The 26,651-nt window shown below is 39.8% G+C and overlaps 1 protein-coding gene across 1 annotated transcript in view; it reads left to right on the top strand.

Moving 5' to 3' along the window:
* LOC127624925 (gamma-aminobutyric acid receptor subunit alpha-2-like) overlaps positions 1-26,651 on the top strand; it is a 288,461-nt gene that overhangs the window by 191,541 nt on the left and 70,269 nt on the right. The window contains exons 6-7 of the mRNA XM_052099853.1: positions 6,973-7,055; positions 23,115-23,258. Of these exons, the coding sequence (XP_051955813.1) occupies positions 6,973-7,055; positions 23,115-23,258 (227 nt within the window). The remainder of the gene's footprint in view (positions 1-6,972; positions 7,056-23,114; positions 23,259-26,651) is intronic.

The following is a 26,651-nucleotide window of genomic DNA, read 5'->3' on the forward strand; positions in this document are numbered from 1 at the left end:
ACATTTCTTCATTTAAAAGTAGCGAGGATCAGCAATTTTTTTTATGTAGTGGAGTAAAAAGTAAGATATTATGCTTTTGAATGTAGTGAAGTAAAAGTTCTTAAAGTAAAAATACTCTGATTAAGTACAGATACCTGAAAATTGTATTGAAGTATTTTTTACTTCGTTACTGTCCACCATTGCAAGGTAGGTTTTATTTTTGAAAGTAAATTTCTTTATAGCCATGTACCTTAAAGTATTGGCTACAACAAGCTGTTAAACATTGTCACCGTTACTGCACAGAAGAAGAAAAAAAAAGATACTGTTCATTCTACACACCATGACATTTTATGATAGGTCAGCAATAGCAGAACATATTGTCACACCATATAGTGTAAGATGTCACAATGGAACTTAACTATTAAAACAATGATGTATGTTTCAAACCAATGTTTTGGCCAACAAATATTGTAATTGATTAATTGTAGACATGTGTGATTTTTTTTTTAAACAATCACGTGTGACAACCTGCCCTAATAAAAATGTGACAACATGTCCAGACTTAACTTTCATGAAAAATACCTTTGTCCTAAGAGCACATTTAAAACTTTTAGTAAAAGTCTGCATTCATAATAATAATCCTTGATTTAATGCACGCCAGTGTGGTTTCATTATGTTTGCTTGCTTACCCAAGAGTAATAACAAAAATATAATGAAAGTGAAAATGTACTTTGGAGGGTAGAATTCACAAACAATATTTTAATTTAAGAGGGTTTTGAACTAGGTGTTTGACAAAAGCATACATGGAGAAAGCACACATTTGCGCAATTGGACATTTGATTCCAGAAATTAGCCCTTATAACAACTTTACCATGTGACAACTATTTTTTTTAGAGCAACCATCATTTCAATCAAACTGTCCTTGTTACTATGTAAATTTAAAATGTTTGATATAAGAGTTAAATTACAATCAAATTATAGGATCTAGGAAGTAAATAAATATGTTTTTCATGCTTTTTTATTTATTTACTGCAAAAAATGGTAACACTTAAGATTACAGCCCACAATTTACAGTGTAAGTACACTGAATTTAGAGCGTACCTTTTTTGTATTAATAGTGTAACTACACAGTACATACTTGTAGGCATAAGGGAACAATATGCAAAGTTTGGAGAATAAAGGGGTAACAAGCACCACTTCAATTTGCCGCCTGCAAATGTTGCACTTACCCTATAACTACATGGAAAAAGGGGGAAACAATTTGGACTTACACTGTAACAACACAGAATAATGGTATATTTACACATTAACTACAAACATTGTTTTTTTGCAATAGTTCTAATTTAGCTTGCCTTGTTTTTCTAGTTGTCTTGCCTAGTTTTAATTTTGCTTGATGACCCAACTAAATCCTCTACTCTTCTGCTATAAAAAAGGGGGTGGGGGGTGTTGCTAGCATGACTTTCAGCTGAGATGGACTGTGTGCAATACACTTCCATAAGGTAAGTTCTAAAATTCTGAATTTTCTGAAAATTCTAAATAAAATCATAGCAGAAACTCATTAACCCATTTCCCTTGATTTCAAGTTTTGTTGTTCAGTAATCTCCATCATGTATCCTGTAATAATACAGTATGTACCCCATGGTTAAAAATAACTAGGGCTATGTATACACTCACCTAAAGCATTATTAGGAACACCTGTTCAATTTCTCATTAATGCAATTATCTAATCAACCAATCACATGGCAGTTGCTTCAATGCATTTAGGGGTGTGGTCCTGGTCAAGACAATCTCCTGAACTCCAAACTGAATGTCAGAATGGGAAAGAAAGGTGATTTAAGCAATTTTGAGCGTGGCATGGTTGTTGGTGCCAGACGGGCCGGTCTGAGTATTTCACAATCTGCTCAGTTACTGGGATTTTCACGCACAACCATTTCTAGGGTTTACAAAGAATGGTGTGAAAAGGAAAAACATCCAGTAAGCGGCAGTCCTGTGGGCAAAAATGCCTTGTTGATGCTAGAGGTCAGAGGAGAATGGGCCGACTGATTCAAGCTGATAGAAGAGCAACTTTGCCTGAAATAACCACTCGTTACAACCGAGGTATGCAGCAAAGCATTTGTGAAACCACAACACGCACAACCTTGAGGCGGATGGGCTACAACAGCAGAAGACCCCACCGGTACCACTCATCTCCACTACAAATAGGAAAAACAGGCTACAATTTGCAAGAGCTCACCAAAATTGGACAGTTGAAGACTGGAAAAATGTTGCCTGGTCTGATGAGTCTCGATTTCTGTTGAGACATTCAGATGGTAGAGTCAGAATTTGGCGTAAACAGAATGAGAACATGGATCCATCATGCCTTGTTACCACTGTGCAGGCTGGTGGTGGTGGTGTAATGGTGTGGGGGATGTTTTCTTGGGACACTTTAGGCCCCTTAGTGCCAATTGGGCATCGTTTAAATGCCACGGCCTACCTGAGCATTGTTTCTGACCATGTCCATCCCTTTATGGCCACCATGTACCCATCCTATGATGGCTACTTCCAGCAGGATAATGCACCATGTCACAAAGCTCGAATCATTTCAAATTGGTTTCTTGAACATGACAATGAGTTCACTGCACTAAAATAGCCCCCACAGTCACCAGATCTCAACCCAATAGAGCATCTTTGGGATGTGGTGGAACGGGAGCTTCGTGCCCTGGATGTGCATCCCACAAATCTCCATCAACTGCAAGATCCTATCCTATCAATATGGGCCAACATTTCTAAAGAATGCTTTCAGCACCTTGTTGAATCAATGCCATGTAGAATTAAGGCAGTTCTGAAGGCGAAAGGGAGTCAAACACAGTATTAGTATGGTGTTCCTAATAATCCTTTAGGTGAGTGTATATATATAGAGAGAGAGAGAGAGAGAGAGAGAGAGAGAGAGAGAGAGAGATAGATAGATAGATATTATAATATATTTCGTAATACCTATGTATTATTATAAAAAGTGTATGTTCTTGCTAGCTTGCTCGCAAATGCAAGATTGTTGTTTAGCATAGTAGGCCATACATACCACGTAATATTAGAATAGTTACACCTTAGTTATAAAATACTTTCAGTATAAATTATTTGTAATTTTCCAGGTTGTTACCCCTTTAGTCCCCAAACATTGCATATTGTTCCCTTATACCTACACGTAAGTAATTTATAAGTACACTATTATTAAAAAAAAGGTACGCTGTAAATTCAGTGTACTTATGCTGTAAATTACGGGATTTAATATAAAGCTTTACCCAATAAATGTAATTATTTCATCAACAATATCATGAAACACACCAATGTTAAACTTATCAAGGTTAAATTTATAATTAAGAATAATTGGCATAAACTATTCTTTTGCCAATAAAATAGTTAATTATCCTCTGGCAATGAACTATAGCCCTAACACCTTATGCTAACCATTGAAAAGTAATGTAGAAATTTAATATATTAAAATAGAATCACAGGCGAGTATTTAGTCATTTTTCAACAGCTTTGAAGGTAGCTTGTCCAATCAGAATTTAAAGTTTGAACTATATATATATATATATATATATATATATATATATATATATATATATATATATATCTTTTTCATTTTTTTTTTCAACTGAAATGGTCCAATACAATACAATACATAGAAATATATAACAATATTGTTAATGTAATGACCTTTACTATTCACACTCACTCTTTCACTCAGTAGCACACACTACCCTCACTGCCTACTTCTGGAAAAACAAGTCACATCCTTCCCAGAGCTGGAGATTCTCAGATGCGTCATGCACAGATTCTGCCTCCGGTTTCACAACATGGCCTTGGAGAGGGTCAAGGAGCAATGTCACAAATTCAGACAGTACTACATCAGTCTGAAGAGAGGACCACAGAATGAATTACCATCTGTGGTTCTGCGCAGACGTCCACTGAGTGAATGAGAAACAAGCCAACAGTGCCTTGCAGCCAATAAATTGTCTGAGAGACGACTTTGATTCACCTCAAATTGTCTGAGAGACGACTTTGATTCACCTCAAAGAATAAGGCCTTGATACTCTTTAATTAAAAGCTTCAGGGATCATTTTATAGGTCCATTTACGCAACGCCGAGCAAGCCGTTATCTCGTGACTCCAATTTCTAGCAAGGGCTCATGCAGTGCACACACACAAGGCCTTGTCCACTCTAGCACGTTCACTACTTTATTTTCAAACATTTCTGTTAAAAGAGTCTCTTTTAAGCAATTATCACTTAATTGTGTTAATCTATGATTAATTTAGCTTAGTACTGGTGTAAACAGTTACAGTATGGACAGTGACAGTCTGTCGCTCACTTTGACGTTGTGTCGAAGAAGCGACACTAGGTGTCTCTCTTGAGAGCCTTTTAAATCTCTGATCTATGAGAAAAGGCAGAATTTCACAGAATTTGCATGTCCCGCCCCTGGACATACAGGTATAAAGGGAGGGAAATGCATCTGTTTCATTCAGAAATGTTCTTCGGAGCCGACTGGTTGTGTATGCAGCGAGCTGCGAGTCACACACTGTTCCTCCCAAATGAGCGATTGCTATTGGATCTATGGCACATATCAGTGGCTTTCTCCTTCTCTGCACGGCAGTGCAGCCTTGCCCCTGTGCACTTCGACAGCGCAGTTAAAAGAGTCATTTGTCTGTCCGTCCCCCTGTGGACGGCCGGGAGGAGAATTTTCAGCTAGTCTCTGGGTCACCTGGCCCGCAAATGCCGTTCTCACAGCACTCTGCCGCCACACCTCAACAGTCCCGGCATATTGGACGCAGACCTCTTGCTTCCAGCCCCACGACTGTTGTCCCCCGGCTGGCCGGTTCTGACGAGTCTAGAGGACGCCTCCGTAGGACCTCCTCCTCAGTCACTAACCCACCCCCCACCGGGTGTGCAGAGCAAGGTAAATGCTTCAAGTCTTCTCTCAGCCTCCTGACGCCGCATTACCTACTCCGCCCCACATTCGACTCGGTTATGCAATTCAGTTTGCCAGTTCCCCCTTGCGGGTCCGAGCACACTCAACAAGAAGTGTTGCGTCCTCATGGGCACTGGCCAGGGGCACCTCCCTAGCAGACATATGCAGAGCAGCGGATTGGGCAGCACCCAATACCTTTGGGTTGAGTCGGCCTCGTCCTCTGTTTTCTCAGGTCCAAGCCGGTAGAACTCGGTACGCGCTGACAAACTGACCGGCTGGACCGCTTGCATATAGCGCCCTTTCCCTCCGCTGAGGTAATACAGTGCGCCTTTACCCTAGGAGATCCCACGAACTCGGCTCCCTGGATGACTCTTCCCTAGCCCTCTGGTCCGCGAATTCAGCGGAGGAATTTGCCAACCAAGGCCAATGCGGGTACTCAATTTACCCTTTACTGGAATAGATGCTCCACGGGACGGGCTCCCACGTGGACTTTTCCCCATGTGCGTATTTTCCGCGGTACAGTCCTCTTGCGAGTGGACCTGCATCTCCCTTGGGCAGTCCTCAACGACCCCTGGTTGCCGTGTTTTTAGCAACTCCTCCCTCACAATGAGGTAGGATCTACCACCGTGCCATTCTCCACATGTGACCTAAAAGCGCATGTGATGTATTTCACCACTCTTTACCTCCCCCAGTCTGGGCAGGTGTGGTCTCGCATGGTCTTTCCCCCCTGAAAGAATAGGAAAACTGGTAAAGGTCACCTTCCCCAAGTGCGTATGATAGCGTTAAGATGGCCCCAGCCTCTTTAACTCTATGCGAGAAACATAGAGAGAGAAAAGGCCTGGCTAGCGCGGCCTGCTCCCATGCTTGGCATGTCGCCTTGTTCCCCCCTGTCGGGGGTAAAGAACCAGAAGGCTTTGACGATTTTATAGGGCATTGGGGAAGGGTACGTGCAGCCTGGCACAGCTGGTCGCTTTGGCACGTAAAATACCTGCCCACTCCTGTGTCAGCAGTACACGTACACGGCTCAGCGCATGGCGTGATTTAAATTGGACCCCTAGTGTTGCTTCTTCAACACAATGTCAAATGGCGACTTCCGTTCCCATTGTAACCTCCACGCCGCTGAACCGAGCCACTGTTGCGGCCGAACCTCATTGTCGGCTCCTAGGAAAAATCCTGAATGAAACGCATTTCCCTCCCTTTATACCCATATGTCTGGGGGTGGAACAGGCAAATTCTGTCTGCCAATTTCTCATTGGCCTTTTCTTATAGATCAGAGATGCAAAAGGCTCTCAAGAGAGACCCCTAATGTCACTTCTCCGACACAACGTCTCGTTCCCTCCATCAGGGAATGGAGGTTACATCCATAACCTAGATGTTTTTCTTCAATGTCTTTCACCCAAAAAGGGAAATTCTATGATCATTTATGTCATTTCAAACCTGTATGACTTTCTTTTACAGTTAAGTGGAACGGTAACCATCAGATACATGATAGCTGTGTGGTGTGTAAACCTCACTCTCCTGGCCTTAAGAGACACTTGAGTGACCGAAGCTAGGGCCATGGTTTTTCTAGCCTCCTTGCTAGCAAGTCCGACTCCCATGCCGGGGAGGGTCGTGTAGGACCGGTGACACTTGTGCTATGACCCAGATGGGAGTGAGGTTTCGGGGGGTGAGTGTAACGGTAGCCAGTTGGTACGTGATAGCTGTGCAGTGTGTAAACCTCACTCTCCTGGACTTAAGAGATGCACTAGTGACCGAGACTAGGGCAATGGCTTTTCTAGCCTCCATGCAAGTGCATCCCACTCCTGTGGGATCACCGGTTCAAATTCCGCTCTGGGTGGGTCGAGTAGGTCCGTTGACATATGCAAACAATAAAAGGACAAATTTTGATCAATATATCAGTCCGTCTTTTCAATACAATAGCTGCCGGTGGTGTTTCAGTAGGGTTACAATCCTCCACATTCCACTGCAAACGTTCAGTTCTGACACTCCACCGTTTCATGGTGATTTAAAATATTTTCCTCTCTCTCCTTTTCTTTGTTCCTACATAGACTAACCATCCACGCTGAGTGCCCCATGCATCTGGAAGATTTTCCCATGGACGCCCATGCCTGCCCACTGAAGTTTGGAAGCTGTAAGTTTTTACTGTATTTCTTTTTCATTTCTAAGTCCTGTAGCATAGTCAGAAATATTTGGTTGGGTGGGCCAATATCATTTGTGGATTCACTGATTTTGTCTGTCACATAATGGTGACCATGGTCGCCAGACTACAAACAACCATACTGCGGAAGTGGAAGCTCAAAAATAACAACACATGAGCATACTGCACTATTCCACGTCATTTTTCTGTGGAAGTTGCGTGAGAAGTGTGTTCACACTGTAAATGCTACCAAAAATAAATTAATACAATTTGTACTTGTAAACACAAAGGGCTGTCTTTGTTAAGCATTAACAGAAGGAATTATTAAATTCTTTGGTAAATAGTCAATTTATGTAAAAAATGCTAGTGAATTGGTTTCACTTTCAGACAAGAGGATAACTCCATAGTGTCAAGGAAAGGGATATAAGGGATATATACATATTTATATCAATATATAATTATACATAGTAATCTTTAAATATTTAAAAATGATATATATATATATATATATATATATATATATATATATATATATATATATATATATATATATATTTAAAGATAACTATGTATAATTATATATTGATATAAATATGTATAATCATTATATATTGAATTATTATTATATGATTGGCTTTCTCAGCAAATTTTTGAATACTGATTAATCGCGATTAATTAATTGGGACACCATGTAATTAATTTGATTAAAAATGTTAACCGATCGACAGCCCTAATATATATATATATATATATATATATATATATATATATATATATATATATATATATATATATATATATATATATATATATTAGCAATATCACATGTGCAAGAGTGCGATATTGCCCTACATCCGCACGGTGTCTGACTGATACATGAATTACACACAATACAGTGCAATTAATCTAATTCAAATCATGATATGTTCTAGTGTGATTGTTTAACCAAGAAAGATTGCAATCTTAGTCTGCATGAGTTGTGTGCTTTAAAGTACATATGTGAAGCAGACCGCTCATAACTCCTCAGAATCATGCGTGCTGTGTATTATGTGAGATGACAGAGCAGAGCACTCGTCCACTGTGAAGCATGCAGCACATGCAAACTATATATTTATATAATTAAATCATAGCATTTTCACTTTAATGATCGCACTGGGCCATGTAGTTAATTGTTTATCCGGACAAGTAAATCAAAAACACACATCAAAATAAAAGCTCATGTCAAAATAAAAGTTCGATTTGAAGTAAATTTGCAGAAATTTCAAAAGCAAGCAAGAGTGCTGTTATACTGAATATTTTATTTTATTTTTTTTGTGCAGAGACATCCTTCAAATGTTGAAGGAGTGTGTTCAATATTACATTATCATATTAGCATATTTTTGCTGTGGTGTCGAAATTGGTATCGAGAACAATAAAATGTAACTGGTATAATACCGACTACTGAAATTTTGGTACCATGACAGCTACACTGAATGGCATTTGAAAGAAAGGGTGTGGCTTTAGCTGCATCTTTACGCTACCTCAGTCTAGCCAATAATACACAAATTTTCACGCAACATTTATTGGTCAGTTCAGTTGTTCATAGGCTCCAGTTTTGATAATGCATTGGTTATTACAGGTTTGAAAACAATATTTGGGTCGGCTTGAATGCCCAATGGGTTGCCCCGGCCCACCTACGGCTAAATCACAGCTGGTCTGAGTCTATGGAGTACGTTAACATGTCTGCCTTGTACAAATATGTGCTCTGCACAATTAGCACAGAGATGAGCTAGCCATAGTAATCTCTGCAACAGTACTGGACTGGATTAGGTGGGTGCAGTTAGAGTATCAAAATGCCTGTAACTACAAACAGAATCCTGTGCTGTCTGAAAGACAGTCCAGATCAGACAAGTTGATATTGTTGCTTATCTTCTGAACACAGCTCAGGGGACTCAATGACATCTTGTTTTACTTGAGAGTATCGGAACGGTACAAAATATCACATCTGGTGCTCATTACCCATCTGCTCTTGCTTCTTACTGTAAGATATTTGGTATGCGACATTTAGGAGGGAACATAAAAGTGCCCTCATTCTCACACCATTATATGTAAGGATATTTGGTATGCTAAATTTAGAAGGGAATTTAAGGTCTCGAAATATGTGAGCTATGAACTAAATTAAACTGTCCTTATTGTACATTATTAGGTAATGAAATGTACAATATCACCCTGATCACCCTGTCAGGGTTTATTTGATAATAACCAGCTGACATTATACCTAAATTAATATTTGTCCATTAGGTTTGATAAAGAGTGTGTAGTTAGCAGTGCTGTGTTTAATCTGATTACAAAGTAATTAGATACTATAATATACTATAATATTAAAAAGTAGTGTAACATTACATTTTTAATTATTGTAATCAGATTATAGTTACTGACTTTTAATTAGAATTCATTATATACATATATACAAATATATAAATATGTATGTCTGTTTGCTGAGCAGAAAAACAAACTTTTCTGTGAAAAGCATATTTAGAAATTAGTAATCTGATTACAATTTTACAGAAGTGATTAGTAATTTGTTTTGTATTACTTTTAAAGTAATCTAAACAACACTTGTCATTAGCCTAATTTTGCAGTCGCTCATTGTAGGGCTGCAGAATTAATCAAAATACAATTAGAAATGTGATGTGACCTTGTGTGATTTTTAAACCACAAAAGGCTGCAAGTCCAAAAATTAAAAATACAGTCTGTGTTTGCTTCAGAATGAATGTGCGAGGCACTGTCTTTGTAACCCCTACAGGTTTTTAAACTAATCTAATTACAGTGTTTCACCAGATTTGAAATAAGAAAAAACACTTTTGATTTTCCACCAAAATAAAAGCTCCAAGTGAAGGTGAAGTAAATATTACAATATGCAATATACTATTACTGTATAAAACAAATATAATCTTCAAAATAATAATAATTCCATACCATATTATAATAATATTCAACTTGACTGGTGTAACATCTTAGGTTTTTACCCATCCTACCAACAACCAGTGGGAGCCCTCACCCGAATACTGATCTTCACCCATTTCTTCACTGCTCATTTCCTGTTTACCACATAAGCATGCAGTTCCATTGTTCTGTGTGAAGGATTACCAGTTTAACCTGCCTTACTGAGTGTTTTTCCATTGCTATTGTTTCTTGATTAATGTTATGGCCATTGCCTGTTTTTCTGGATTTACTGCTTTTTGGATTACCCTTTGTTTTGTTTACCTGGTTTGACTGTCTATTTGGTTTATTGGATTTATCTGCCTGCTTTACAACTACATCTCTCTGCCTGCTATTTTGGATTGTTTTCTTGTGCCTCTTTTAATAAACTTCCTGAACATGGATCCTAACATCGGCTCCATGGCCAGTTCGTTACAACTGCTTTAGGTAATAATTTGTATGGGGCCTGGGTAGCTCAGCGCGTATTGATGCTGATTACCACCCCTGGACTATCGAGTTCAAATCCAGGGTGTGCTGAGTGATTTCAGCCTGGTCTCCTAAGCAAACAAATTGGCCTGGTTGCTATGGAGGGTAAAGTCACATGGGGTAACTTCCTCGTGGTCGTGATTAGTGGTTCGCGCGCTCAATGGGGCATGTGGTAACTTGTGCGTGGATCGCGGAGAGTAGCATGAGCCTCCACATGCTGGGAGTCATGCACAACGAGCCACATGATAAGATGCGTGGACTGACTGTCTCTGAACTGAGGCAACTGAGACTTGTCCTCCACCACCCGGATTGAGGTGAGTAACCACGCCACCATGAGGACCTACTAAGTAGTGGGAATTGGGCATTCCAAATTAGGAGAAATGGGGATAAAAAAAATAATAATTTTGTATTATAATAACAATATTACAATGTAATAAAGGTTGGGTAAAAATATAGATTTTCTGATTAATTGCAAGATGTCTTCTTTTGAACGATTCTAGTATTGATTCTTAAAATCCCAAGATCGATCTTTTTCTCCTGGTGAAACCCTCTACAATGCAAATAAATCACTTTCACACTATATGGCTAAAAATAACTGAAGTCATAACTTCCTCAGAAGTCATAATCACTTTGAGAGCACTTGGATTTCATCATTAGTCATTCTGTATATTCTCTACTACTTGTCATGTTTTAAATAAAGTGTTGTGACTGCAAATCTTCCTGTTTATGTTTTTATATAGCCAACAAATGGTTGTTATTTTGTTGACTGTTGAGAAGGTTTAGAGAAGGCACACACATTTAGGAGGCAATGTCGGGTCATTTCCAACCTGTCGCACTACAAAACATGAAATTAATTTACTGACAACCCTCAAACATTTGAACCGTAATTTTTCATATGAATCTGTCTGGATAATGAAACTGATGATTTACTTACCTTTCCTTTTTGAAATGTCTTATGAAATTTGAGGTTGTGGTGTTTGTATCGTATATTTTTGCGTTGCATATTGTGCATCTGGCAAATCTTTTTTTTTTTTATTCACACGATCCAATTCAAAATCTTTACATCCAAAGGAGATTATTTTGGGAACTGGACAATCATCTGTCATTTTGGCATGTTGTGAGTGCAGTGTTAACTGCACAGATGCAGATCAGTGGTGCTGGCAGGCTTACATTTTTGCATATTAATTAATTGATTTCACACATTTCATTACTGTTTATAATAAGTTATTGAAAATAATAATAAAAAACATTCAAGTCATTGTCGAGTCATGCAGTTCAAGTCAAGTCTCGAGTCGCTTGTTCTCAATTAAATGTCAAGTAATTTTCTGCATTTAGTCAAGCAAGTCACAAGTCCTTACATTTGTGACTCGAGTCAAGTCATGTAACTTGAGTCCCCCACCTCTGGCAGCTGCCTATATAGACACCTGGGCAGCTCAATAGGTTTTGGAACGGATTTCATTTCTCACCAACAAAATTGTCCTTGGAATACAACATGAAACCTCATGGGCAGACAAACAAAAGGAACCTTGTTTTCACATGTATGAGCTATCAGTCCCAAAACGACATAACTCTCCTCCTGTACAATACAAAGCTTTAGATTAATAACCCTGCCAAAAACACCAAAGGTCACCATGACACAGCAGTCACGCCTTCATGAATAAAACATCCCACTGGGCAATAAAACAAAAGTCCTCTACTCATACATTTTCAGCAGTAACTTTTCCCCCACAGTTTCTCTTTTTGACAGGCACAGCATGATGACCCCTCGTTGGATCTGTATTGAATCCAACAGAAAGACATTCGAGCAATCTGCTTTTTAACAAGATGTCGTAGGGTTGTGTAATTAGTGGCTTTGTTAACGACAGCCAATTGCAAGCGCAGTTCCCCCAATCCCTCAATCAACCCGGTCATTTGCTTTATGTATTGCCCTGCCTTAAATCGCAATTACAAAGTTTTCTGTTCATCTCTCTATCTCTCTCATCCCTCTATTTCCCTTTAAAGGGCAACTATTATGGCATTTCAAATGTTCCTAATATTGTTTTGGGAGTCCCCAACAACAGTTTTACATGCATGCAATGACAAAAAACACTTTTGTTGTCTTATAATATGCATTTATGTTTACCTGATTTGCTCACCGACTCCCAAATGATTCGTTCAACGACTCATTTTTCCAAACCCCTCCTTTGCGTGACGCTAATCTGCGGTGATTGGTCAGATGACCCAGTCAGTTGTGATTGGTATACTCTGTGCAGAGATTGTCAGAAACGGAACGCCCATCACCGCTTTGTAGTAAAAAAATCTAAATCAGAGAAGGAATTTGAGTTGATTTATGTTAGCGATCATAGCCCAAAGTTCGGTGGTAAACACCCAATCAGTTATTGTTTGCTTTAGCCCAACGCATAAACATATTGGTAAAGCACTGCATTGCTACAAGTTATTGCTCTATTCTTTATGACAACTCCAATAACATCGACAAACATTTCACATATTTCAAAAAAATTGACATTGGAGACCTAGAAGCTGCGCTGAGCGTAACTTACACAACACACACAAATACTTATTAAGCATGCTAAAAAACACATAAAAGCAACAATTATTAATAATACTTACAGGTTGTGATTCAGAGGAGGAAGCTGATCCAAATAAACTTGGTACTGAACCTTCCTTCAGTATCAACCGGCTCGCGAATCCACACTTGAAAGCATTCATGTTCGTAAAGCAATCGTCATTAAAATGACGCGAACACAGCACAAGGTTCGGGCTATACTTGTGTGGTATAGTTGTAAATATAATGTGTTGGTTTTGATTTTGTGTCGCTAGAAACATAGTATCATCAATATTGAGAGCCTCTTGTTTTATTCTCTTTAAAGTAAGCAGAGTGAATTTTTAGAAATCATAGATGTTATTTGATGAATAGCCCAACACATAACATATAGGCTTCTAAAATGTAAACTACCTACTTTAAAATATATGATTGTGATTGGCCAATCTCACACTGCGATAAAACATTATTGTAAAATGACCATCAAACGGAAGAAAATCTGTTGCCTAGTGCAACAGTCAATTGAACAAAGATGGTGGCTGCTGCAAACTGAGTTTTATGTCTTCTGCATATCGCAGCCCCCTTCAGAATATCATGGCACCGTTTTGCAGCCCCCTTCATCATATTGCTGCCCACTTTGGCATATCAGGGCCCCGATTCATTCCGCCTCTGGCTCACTCGACTGAGCGTTGGATTACCGCGGTTCGAGACCAGTCAAGCACGCATGCTGACACATGAGATGGGTGTCATAGAAGCGACACAAGATGATGTGGTTGCTTCAGAGAATGTGCTAATCATTTCTCTCTTTGTTTTTGGACACTATCAGTTAGGTTTAGGCATTGGTTTAAGGTAAGGAGTCTGTTTTGTTTACCTCTTAATTTATTTTAGATCACTATTGGTTTAGGTTAAAGTTTTAGGTTAGGGAGGTATACTTTACTCATTAAAATCTCCATCTAATTCTCACCTTAAAACCTTAATTTCACTGTTTTTGGCTCCCCCTACTGAACATTTCACTGGGAAATTTCACTGAAACATGTAATGAAGCACATAATTTCATTTTGCAAAAATTTACTAACAATGTCCAACAGAGTATGTACATGCTCTATTGAAGATTTTTGGCATTCCTATCTGACAGTAATGAAAATTGCCAGCACAGTGAGATTTCCAGCACATCTGAAAATCTGTATCTGTGTTTAATAGAATTCTGTGCTAAAATGATGCTGATGGAAATTAAAGTTTTAAGTTTTTATTTTTTATTTTTTTTATTTTTTATTTTAACATATGTGTTATAAATCAGTCACTCGGGCAGGCGATGGCCACACTCGTGGTTCAGGATTGTCATCTGTGGCTGAACTTGGTCGAGATGCGCGAGACGGACAAGACACGCTTCCTCGATGCCCCTGTCTCCCAGTTCGGCCTCTTCGGCGACTCTGTCGAGGACTTCGATCAGCAGTTCTCCACGGTGAAAAAGCAGACAGAGGTCATCTCACACATCCTGCCCTGCCACCACGGACCAAGCCCTGTCTGTTCGCCGAGGGCGTCCCCCTGCGGCTACAAAACATGCTCCGCCTCAACCCGGGCCCAGCTCTCAGCCCCAGCGTCGAGCATCCCGCAGGAAGCGCACGCCCCATCTCACGGACCCCCTTGAGGACTCGGAAGGCTCCCAGGTGTTCCTGAGACGTTTGACCCAGAGACCGAGATGCTCGCTCTGGAGCTGGTAAGCAGACCACTCCGTCCCCTGGTGGAGGGCCAGGAGGAGAATCTTTATTTGAAGTTATATCAGCCAGGTACCGCAGCCCCGGAGGGTACCCACATTCTCAATAAAAGAGCGATTTTCCACCTGGCCCGTAAATGTTGTTCTCACAGCACTCTGCCGGCAGACCTCAACAGTCCCCTGGACGCGGACCGCCCACCTCCAGCCAAGCCACGACTGTCCCCCAGCTGGCCGGTTATGATGAGTCTAGAGGTCACGGACGCTGGACCTCCTCCTCAGTCACTAACCCACCCCCTGCCGGGTGTGCGGAGCAAGGTAAGTGCTTCGAGTCTTTTCTCAGCACCAGAGCCTCGCGACTTTCACCTGACATCCCCGGCAACCTCAATGTGGTAGTGGACGCGCTGTCACGACAGCACTTGCCCAGTGGAGAGTGGAGACTTCACCCCCAGTCGGTCCAGCTGATTTTGGAACGGTTCGGCAAGGCTCAGGTAGACCTGTTCGCCTCCCGAGAGACCTCCCACTGCCCGCTCTGGTATGCCCGAACAAAGGCTGCCCTCGGGGCAGATGCACACTTTATGCCCTAAAGTGGTGCCTGTTTGTGAATTTGTGTTCTTCTCGGGGCGAAGACCCACAAAGGTGCGCAGTCAGGTCAGTGCTCTCATTTCTGCAGGAGATGTTGGAGGGGAGGCTGTCCCCGTCCACCTTGAAGGTGTATGTAGCTGCTATCGCAGCCCACCACGACGCAGTAGACGGCAAGTCTTTGGGTAAGCACGACTTGATTATCAGATTGCTAAGAGGCACCCGGAGGTTAAATCCCTCCCAGCCAAGCCTGTTCCCCTCCTGGGATCTCTCAGTGGTCCTCTCGGGCCTTCAGAGACCCCCCTTTGAGCCACTTGAATCAGTTGGACTCCATCAAGAGGGTCGGGGACCTGCAAGCATTCTCTGTCAGCGACACTTGCCTAGAGTTCGGTCCGGCAGACACACATGTGATCCTAAGACCGCGGCCGGGCTACGTGCCCAAGGTTCCTACCACGCCCTTCAGAGACCAGGTAGTGAACCTGCATGCGCTGCCCCGGGAGGAGGCAGACCTAGCCCCTTTGTTGCTGAGTCCGGTACGTGCTTTGCGTACCTACTTGGATCACACACAAAGCTTTAGACGTTCTGAGCAGCTCATTGTCTGCTTCGGTGAGCAACAGATGGGGAACGTCTAGGTTACGGATGTAACGAGACGTTGTGTCCTCCCGGCCACATCGCTGAGCTGAGCCACTGTTGTGGCCGGACCATTTCCGGCTCCTCAGAAAAATCCTGAATGAAACCGATGCATTTCTCCGCCTTTATACCCGTATGTCCGGGGGCGGGACATGCAAATTCTGTCTGCCAACTTCTCATTGGCCTTTTTTCATAGTTCAGAGTTATATTCAGCGCTCAAGAGAGACCCCTAGTGTCGCTTCTTCAACACAACGTCTCGAGGTTACATCCGTAACCTAGACGTTTTGGGGTTATATTCTGATGGCTGTTTAAATAAAACTAAATAAAATAAAGATGGTAGATGAAAGAAGGCTGTATATATATATATATATATATATATATATATATATATATATATATATATATAATATTTCATTTTTGTATTTCATTGCTGTTTTCCATCAGTTACAATGCAATACGGTAGAGGCCAGTCATCACATGTGTGCCAAAATGTGGCCAAACTCCACACATGCAATCCATACATATCCCAAAGTTTTATAAACCGATTAACAAACCTGGGAGATCTCTTGCACAACAGTTTTTGTTCACGTCTCTACAGGAGAGAGTACCGGAAAGCGGGTGTCACAAAATTCCAGTGTCACAAAAAACTATTTATTTTAAATTGCATGAAATTTCTCCACTTGGCTACATATAAATAAAAGGCATACCAAAAATAAATCACGGACTGCTCAAACATTTCCAAGTTCATTTTAATGTGGCCTTCATATAACAAATAGAAAAAAGATTAAAAAAAGCAACCCCTTTGACATAAAAATGCTTGAAGTTGAAGAAACACCCAGCTGTACCCAATGTGTATGTATCTCATATCACTCTGCAGTCTTTTGTTCTCATATAATAACATTATTTGAACTCAAATCAATATTTCATATCGAATTCTTTATTTATTTGGTCAGCAGCTAGCTGTGTAAAAAGTGGGATACAGTCACAAATTATTATTCTTATTTTTGTGTAGAAAAAAAAAAATGGTTCACTACATCTCATCTTGTCTTTCCCCAAAACAAAGGCAAATAATTAGCTCTAAAAGTTATAGTATGTTTTCACAGAACAATGAACTCTTATCTCTTCTCTATTAAGAACATTTTGTTTCTCATGATTTGACCCAACACCTTAGATGTATTTCCTTAGAGCATTGTTTTGGATATATATTTTTTCCATAATGATGGAAATGTTGTGAATTGTAATGGAAGATTCCCAATGAGCACATGTTCCTGCAGTTCACAGCCTTGCTGGTTTTACACACTGTTGTGGTTGTTTCTCTTGTTTGTCTTCGAGTCTTTTTCTTTTCTTTACTTTTTCATTATTTGTTCTGCCAAACAGGTAAAAAGCTCATTTCACACTTGCACAACGAGTGGCCAGCTTTTTGTACGGCAGGTGGTCAAGTTGATGTATAATTCAGGCCAGTATAAACAAGCTGCTTCTCATTTACCAGATGCTTGTTTTAGATCCGAAGAGCATTTACACTGTGCATTAAACAAACGCTTGAGATGGATATGTTTTGTGCAGTGATATTTAAACGTGGATCAGAAAACTCTCGACTGAATTGTACGATCTATTATCAGAATATTAATCGACTTAAAAGGTCCTTCAAATGAATACAGCAGATTAAAGTTATATACAGTATGATGTAATATTTCATCTTCCAATCTGATTTGAATTGTGTCCAATTTTTCTCCATATTTTATATCGTCTCTTTCTCCTTCCCTGAGAATTAATTGAGTTTTAGCCCAAAGACTAAATTTAAGACTTCACTTTTATTCTGAAAGTCACTGCTGACCTTTCCAGTCTGTACCATTTCACAGCTGCCACACCGACCGTAAATGAGACGCAATGTCAGCTGCATATCGCAAATATATATTTGAACATGGAATAATTTGTTTTGTTTTCAATAACTATGCATAATGGATGAAGTGGCATTAAACATGATGTGTTTAGTTCTTGATTAATGGCCTTCCAACAGAATGAAACAATAACTTTCTCTCTGGCCATCAAAATTTAATTAGCAAACCCCTGCCTGCTGTGTGAAATATATTTCTAGCGCAAAGCCTGCCTGCTTATTCCTCTGCTCGCTAACTCACTGACACTCATGTTGCCGCACATGTATCTGTGTGTGTGCCTGTGTGTTTCGGTCCCCGATATAATTGTTTTTCATGCTCCTTTTTAAAGTTTGTCCTTGTGTATTCAAACACGATAAATCTTATGTTACATTTCACAATTATATATGTTAGACTGTAGGAAGTAAGAGCTTAAGCTAATCAGAGAGAGAGCAGCTGACTCATGGGCAGTCGTCTTTTATTAAAGTTGCATTCGAATTACCCTCATTGAGATGTATTTATTCACTCTAATGCACCCTTAATTTTTGCTTCATGAGCTTTGTTTGTGCTACCGTGTGATTATACAATTGGTATTTTCAAACCCAGCAACTGAGGCTTTAATGGAAATAAAGACTTTCTCTCGGAAGGCAACCGGTCTGATAAAATCTGTGTATGCCTTGAGTTTATGACATTAAACAACTGTGTGGTGCTTATGATTTGGTTTTTGGTACATCATACTGCTTGCATAATATCTTTTTGCTTGCATTATATTTTTATCAATCAGGTTGTAAAATCATTTTTCAATGAGGACAGAAATACAGTTTTTAGCTTTTTTCCTGAAATATATGGAAGGGGATTTTACCAGAATCATTGTTTCCAGTGTTTGGTTTGGCCTCCTGCTGCCGATATCAATTAACATTTAATTCAACATTTGCTTGTCTGAACATAAAATTGATATTAGCTTTCTTTTTAAAAGAAAATGTGATGTCTCATGACATTAAATAAAAAATGTCTAGGTTACTAGTGTAACCCCGAGACATTGTGTCGATTGTAGTGACACAAGGGACTTCTTTCGTGAGCCTCGGATACCTCTGAATATGAAAAAGGCCAATGCCAAATTGGCAAACAGAATTTGCATGTCCCGCCCCCGGACATATGGGTATAAAAGGCAGAGATCGTGCATCTGTTCAGTCAGGTTCTGCACTGAAGAGCCGAGAATAAGGTTTGGCCATTAAAGCGGCTTGGTACTGTGTTGTGGCAATGGGAACACAATGTCTCGTTCCCTCCCTCAGGGAAAGGGGGTTATACTAGTAACCTAGACGTTCCCCTTCTGTCACTCACTCGACGTTGTGTTGATTGTAGTGACACAAGGGGTCCCTATTCAATAGCGCCACCTACACTGAAATGTGTTACGTGATCTGCTGATGCTGGTGCAGCATGCTGTAGCGTGCCAAGGAGCATGAGCATTAGACTGCACGTAACCCTTCCCGACGCCCCACTAAGACGGCATACTGTTTTTATTAGTTTCCCGACATCCAACCAAGGATTCCTTTGGGGGATGGGAACAAACGATGTGGCAAACAGGGGAGCAGGCCATGCCAGCCGCGGCTTTTCTCTCTCTATGTTTCTCCACATAGAGTGTTAGATGCGGCCGGGGCCATTTAACGCTATAACGCTATGGTCCGCCAGCAGGGGATCGTGAGCTTTTGTGGACTCATCTGGGGTTAAATTGCACGAGTTCACCTAAGAAGAGGGAAAAGGCACTATGCGCAAGCAATACACCTGGTCAGCTGTCCCGTGTTACCGAGTTCTACGTGCTCGGATCTGAAGAAACACGGGCCAGGGCCGACTCAACATTCGGAGGCTATTGATCTGACAAGAGTATTGGGTGTTGCCCAGCCCACTGCTCTGCCCATATCTGCTAGAGAGGCGCAGGTGGCCGGTGCTCACGAGAATGCCACACTCCTCATGGAGCGTGCTCGAACCCGCAAAGGGACGGGCACGGTCTGGGACTAGAAAGCCGGTGCAAGGGCATTGATGACCTTGTGGACAAACCTCTGTTGAGGACAGTGTCCCTTTCCACCACAACAATTAAAGAGCTGCTCCGAGTGTGGTCCAAAGAGAGGGGGCGAGGATCACACCATGCATGTCGCGGCGCCATGCCCATCTTACGACTCAAGTCTTAAGCCAGTGCTGGAGAGGTCTCATATGTATCAACCCTAGCAGCGCGACTGCGGCTGAGGATACCATATGCCCCAGGAGCCTCTGGAACTGTTTTAGAGGGAACACTGTGCCCATTTTGAATGATGACAGGCAATTCAGCACTGATTGCGTGTGTTCGTTTGTGAGTTGCGCTACCATTGAGACTGAGTCTAACTCCATGCAGAGAAAAGAGATGCTCTGAACCGGGGAGAGCTTGCTCTTTTCCCAGTTGACCTGAAGCCCTAGACGGCTGAGGCGCGTGAAGACGCGAGTGGACAGGGACAGGCCGAAGGGGAGGACTTTGTACTGTTATGCAAAATCGAGACGTGAAAGTACACGTCCTTCAGGTCTACCGCTGCAAACCAATCTTGATGCCGGAAGCATGTTAGAATGTGTTTTCAAAAACACATTCTAACATGCGTCCGGTATCAAAATTGGTTCACAGCGGTAGACCTGAAGGACATCTTGAACGGGAGTTTGTGCAGAGCCCAGTTGAGAACCTGCAGGTCCAAGATTGGCCTCAACCCACCTCCTTTTTTGGGTATGATGATATAAGTGCTGTAGAAACCCTTCTCCATTTCAGCTGGAGGGATAGGCTCTATCGCATCCTTTTGCAAAAGGGTAGCGATTTCCACATGCAAGGTGCTGCACCGAGGTGGCGGCAGATGCCGCTGATACGGTGTGGATGCCTGGCGAACTGAGTCACGTAGCTGATTCGGATGATCCTGGCCAGCCAGCGCGACGTGTTGGAAAGCGTAAGCCATGCCTCCAAGCTCTGCTTGAGGGGCACTAAAGGAACAATAATTTTTTGACATACCCAGTGGGGCTTCGCAGCGATGGGGAGCAGGTAGTTTTGCATCGGGAGGCAAAATCTCGTCCCCTGGGTAGTCCGTCTCAGGAAAATATGGGTGACTTCCGGGTCCTTGAAGAGGTTCGTGAGACGGGGACATCCGCTTCCTGCGGGTAGCTCTACACTGGGGCTTAGAGCTGGTCCCTGGTTGAGGCGGAGCAACCTGCTTGTTTCTTACAGTCGCAGGGGGACGCCCTCGGCAAGCAGACAGGGCTCGGCTGGGAGTAGTCCAGCACTGAGGTAAAATGTGTTGGATGGTCTCCGTCTGCTTTTTTACCACTGAAATCTGCTGGGAAAAGTCTTCAATGGTGTCACCGAATAGACTGATCCTGGAAAGTTGAGTCATCAGCATCAGATTCTGCTGTGTTGCTCTCCGATGCAGCAGTGAAATCATCATCCAGCTCGAGTGGTCTGAGGGAGACATCAGAATGGCTGTAGGGCGTGACGGTCTTGCGTTAGACCCAGACGGAAGCAAACGAGCGTGCAGGGGGATGGGTGGTCTGCATGGATTTACCACCCGCCGAACTCCCCAAATGGCCTCCATCGCCAGCCGAGTCAGCCTCAATCCCATGGGAAGAAGGAGCTGTGGCTGGAGTGGCGTTGGAGTGGCGTTTCCTTTAAGGAAGAAAAGCTGCAAAAACAAAATAAGAACTCTTAGTAGAGGAGAACGCTTAGGAGGGCTATATGAATGTGGTGATTTATAGTACAAATTGACTTAAAAATGTAGTTGTTTCTCACCCACACCTATCGAATCACTTCAGAATATATGGATTAAACCACTGCAGTCTTTTTTAGCTTCAAAATGTTGGACCCTTTTGGTTTGCAATGTATGGGCTGAGACATTCTTCTAAAAATCTTTGCTTGTGCATACAAAATAGTGAAAATTGTGATTTATGCATCCTTTCAAAGGGAAACTGGCAGATATTCAACAATTAAATTGGCTTAATAACTTAAACAATTTATTGCACAAAACTTTCATAGTCCTCATGAAAAATGAATCATAATTAATAACTGCAGCATTGCTGATACACGATGTCTGACTGATTGTGTAGAAAATGTTTTTTGAAGAGGGTGAATTTGTTATGAAAGTGCTGCTTTGATGGCTGTAGCTGCAGTGCTTTAAAGAGGATGAATTAAAAGATGCAACTTTATAGAGAGAGTTTGAATGTGCAGACAGTGTGATGTGGTTTAACATGCTAACAGTAACTAAAAGACCGCTAGAAACTATTAGAGCTAAAAAAAAAAAAGTAGATAACCTTGCCAATCAACCTCACTAAACAAGGTTGTCTAATCGACCATCCTGACCCATTCTGAGGTGGGGGATCCCCCTAAGATCCCCTCTTGTCAAGATCGTGGTGTCCAGACAGATCAAACTGTGAATCCGGCAACTGTAGGTCAAAAATCTTGCTTTTGAAATAGGTCTGTGCTTACCAAAATTCAAACCAATGACCCAGTGGCCGAAGTTGGAAATGTTGTTGTCCACTTACCAGGTGAAATGTCCACATGGTGGTGCCAAAAGGGAGTTGAATTTTTGTTGTAAATGATGTTATACACTTAACAGGATTTCATATTTTATTAAACCCTGTGCCCAAACTCAAACGCCAACCCTAAACCAAACTATCAGTGGAGTCAACATCCTACAGGAATTGTGCTGTTTGTGCTATTTTGATATATCAGTGAATGAACTACAATGAACTATTGCATTTTTCTACAAACATAAAGATGACACAACAGAATGCAACACAAAATAAAATGAACATATTTCTTGTTTTGGAAATCCTGCCATAAAGAATGGCAAAATGAATTGAAATCAACAATCTAATTATGGTGTTGCAAAGAGCAGAGCCCATATTTTTTATAAAGTATTTATTGTTAGTATACTAGCTAAATTGATCTATGTACAGTAAAGTATATAGCAGTCTTCACCAAGCTTCAACATGATAGCGTCTTCCATTCGCTTTTATTTTGGCCACTGCAAATCCACTGCAAAAATTAACACCATTGCAAATTGTAATTATAGATTTTTTTAACAAAATCTTTTTGTTTCCAAAGTTAATCCACCATTTTGACCATTGTTGACCACTACAGTTTATAAATTTTTAAAGTGTTATTGATAAAGATTCTCTGAACAGTCATTAAAAAAAGAATGAAAATAAAACAATTGCAAATTGTTTGCAAATGTCATTAAACCTTATCAGCTTTGGTTTGTCTCTTTTAGATGCCTACACCAACAATGAGGTGGTGTACATCTGGACGTTGGATGATGAGAAATCAGTTTCTGTGGCTCCAGATGGTTCTAGACTCAACCAGTATGATCTGTTGGGCCACTTCATTGGCAAAGAGACCATCAGCTCGAGCACCGGTAATTACCTTCCTTCTTGTGCAAGTCAGATTGATCATACAAAATGTTATTATAGTTGAGATCTAAATGTTCAGTGCAACACTTAGGAAAGTATGAATGCCATTGCAGTAGGTCATACCAAGTACAATTTATTTAACCCTCTGAGACCCATGCATTGATATTGACTTTTTTTAGGAATACACTGGTTATAAAAATGTAGATTTTTATGCATATATTGTTTTGGGGTGAATTTCGGAAAGATTTAGCATTTAGGGTTGCAACATCTACACTGTTTTTCTTTTCGTTTTAGTTTTTTTAAGATAGGAAATGGAAGTTTTGAATTCACATCACAATTAAACAATTTTTTTATTAAAGCAGTAAGGGTAAATTCATGAACAGTTAAGAAATGTGACTATTTAAAACTAATGAGGACTAATGATACTGAAGATATACAATATTTGCTGGAATAATAAAAAAAATACCTATATTAAAACCCAAGATTATGAAAATGTTTTGTGACTTTAGCAAGCTCTGACAATTAATATAATTTGTTTTCCCTCCACAAAAAGTGCTGTTGTGATTCAGTTCAGTGTGTCAGCTATTGTTATATGTTTTCACCCATTATTTGAATATTAGATATTGTTTAATTGCTTTATTCAAACAAACATTGCAACGTTGCACGCTTTCCAAGCAATACATTTCATAATAAGACATTTAGGCTAAATTATAAAACAATATGCAGTGTATACAATACAATATATAGTGTTAAATAAAACATTATATAGACAGTATATATGTAGTGCTAAAAACACTTTCCCTTAAGAGTGACTTTGAAGGGATCTGACTTCATACATCCAATAAAAAGAATTTAAATGTATTACAAAAGTGGCTCAGAAAAATTTTGTTAGTTCTGAGAAAAGCTCTAGCATCATTTTTGCCATTCATACATTTTTAAGAGTGACTTAAGTCTCTAAATAATTTTGGGGTCACTGTATACAGAAAAACTGAGATGGCGTGACAAGATCGGTGTTTAAATCTTTAAACAGTAGTAAAATATAGTCTTTATCCATTTTGTTATCTAGCAAAACAGTTGTATTTATATTAGGGCTGTCGAGTTAATGCGTTAATAACGCGCGACTAATTATACAAAAAATAACGCGTTAAAATTATTAACGCATTTAATCGTATGCTTGTAGTACCACCTGTATACTCCAGAGAGCAGTAAGTGAAATTTCAGCTGTGTGAACAACACACAGTTTATACAGTGAAGAAAACAACACAGATATGCATTACTAAGGGTTCAAATGTGAAATGAGGGATCTCAATATGTGTTTAAAGATTGAGTATTAAACTATATTTAACTTGACACTGTGACCTAAACATTTAATTTTTATGACGCAACACACCTGAGACGTGACACAAGCATGTCTGACGCAGGTCGTATGGTAGGTTGACCCAGTCCTGAAATTGGGAGCTTTGTTCCACGTCCCGCAAGTCATAAGCAGTGTCCCGCATTTCAATTTTGTCTGTATAATTTTTTATCTTTATTATTTTTTCGGATTGCTGTGAACTGTGTGCCAATGATTGGCTTATGATCAATAATATGGTGCTAAACAATACATTATATTCTAAAGCTGCTTTTATGTATTGTCTTATTAATGATGAACTCTTCTGCCATAAGAATGTAATGCATTTTAATTATCTGAATATTTTTTTATATATATATATATATATATATATATATATATATATATATATATATATATATACAGGTGAAACTCGAAAAATTTGAATATCGTGCAAAAGTTCATTAATTTCAGTAATTCAACTTAAAAGGTGAAACTAATATATTATATAGACTCATTACAAGCAAAGTAAGATATTTCAAGCCTTTATTTGATATAATTTTGATGATTATGGCTTACAGCTTATGAAAACCCCAAATTCAGAATCTCAGAAAATTAGAATATTGTGAAAAGGTTCAGTATTGTAGGCTCAAAGTGTCACACTCTAATCAGCTAAACACCTGCAAAGGGTTCCTGAGCCTTTAAATGGTCTCTCAGTCTGGTTCAGTTGAATGTCAATGATGGTTTTCTGCACAACTGTCAGGTCAGCAGTCTTCCCCATGATTGTGAATTCAACTGAACCAGACTGAGAGACCATTTAAAACCCTTTGCAGGTGTTTAGCTGATTAGAGTGTGACACTTTGAGCCTACAATACTGAACCTTTTCACAATATTCTAATTTTCTGAGATTCTGAATTTGGGGTTTTCATAAGCTGTAAGCCATAATCATCAAAATTATATCAAATAAAGGCTTGAAATATCTTACTTTGCTTGTAATGAATCTATATAATATATTAGTTTCACCTTTTAAGTTGAATTACTGAAATTAATGAACTTTTGCACGATATTCAAATTTTTCGAGTTTCACCTGTATATATATAATTTTTTTAATATTTGAAGATAACTATGTATAATTATTTCATCATTATGTATTGAATTATTGTTATATAAGGGGCTTTCTCAGCAAATATTTGGATATGCGATTAATCGCGATTAATTAATCGGGACACCATGTAATTAATTAGATTAACATTTTTTATAAATTGACAGCCCTAATTTATACTAAATGCAGCAGTTAGCACTTTAAGTAATATCCTGGTAGAATATTAGGCATCTGCCTTAATTTGTTTGTCAGTATTTGGAGGCACAGATTTAAGCTGGATAATTTAAAGAACCTCTCTTAAACAGAGAGTTTGTATATAGGCATGATTCTGCAACACTGTTCACTCGCCTTGCCTTTATCAAATCTATGTTTTTGCACTTGACAACCTGAATAAATTAAAAGTTAATATAATAAAAGTTTCACTTGCTTGCCATGGTTTTGTTTTGTTTTCTTCTTCTATGTGTTTCTTCCAGTCTTGGCCAACGCTTACAAATTCCATTTTTGTCTAATTGTAATTTATCTAGCCTGCTTTGCAAGCAGCTAGCTTATCGATTGCTTTCTGCTATATTTATTGGGGTCATGCAGACCCTGGAAGAGGGAAGGACCCAAGTGTGTGTTTGTGTGTGCAATACAATATACTGTACACCTGTGAAAATGAAAGAAAGAAGAAATCAACACAAGGCCCCAAGTACTAGCAGTGCACTTCTTTTAAGGTCAAAGAGAGGGAAAATCTGTGTTGTAAATGATGTTTTATGCTTTAATCAAAATCTTAAACAATGTTGAAGCACCCATACATTGGCTGCACTTCCATTTGATTTTATCAGATATGGATTTTGACAGCTGAAGTGCAAATAATAATTGGTCATTGACAAATAAGTTTGTCAGAGGTGATAAAAGTACAAAATCTAGAGTCTACGTTTGTAGAAATGTAATATTTGTTTTATAAATTGTATAAAAACATATTTT

This window comes from Xyrauchen texanus, chromosome 31 (genome assembly GCF_025860055.1).
Source record: "Xyrauchen texanus isolate HMW12.3.18 chromosome 31, RBS_HiC_50CHRs, whole genome shotgun sequence".
NCBI lineage: Eukaryota > Metazoa > Chordata > Actinopteri > Cypriniformes > Catostomidae > Xyrauchen > Xyrauchen texanus.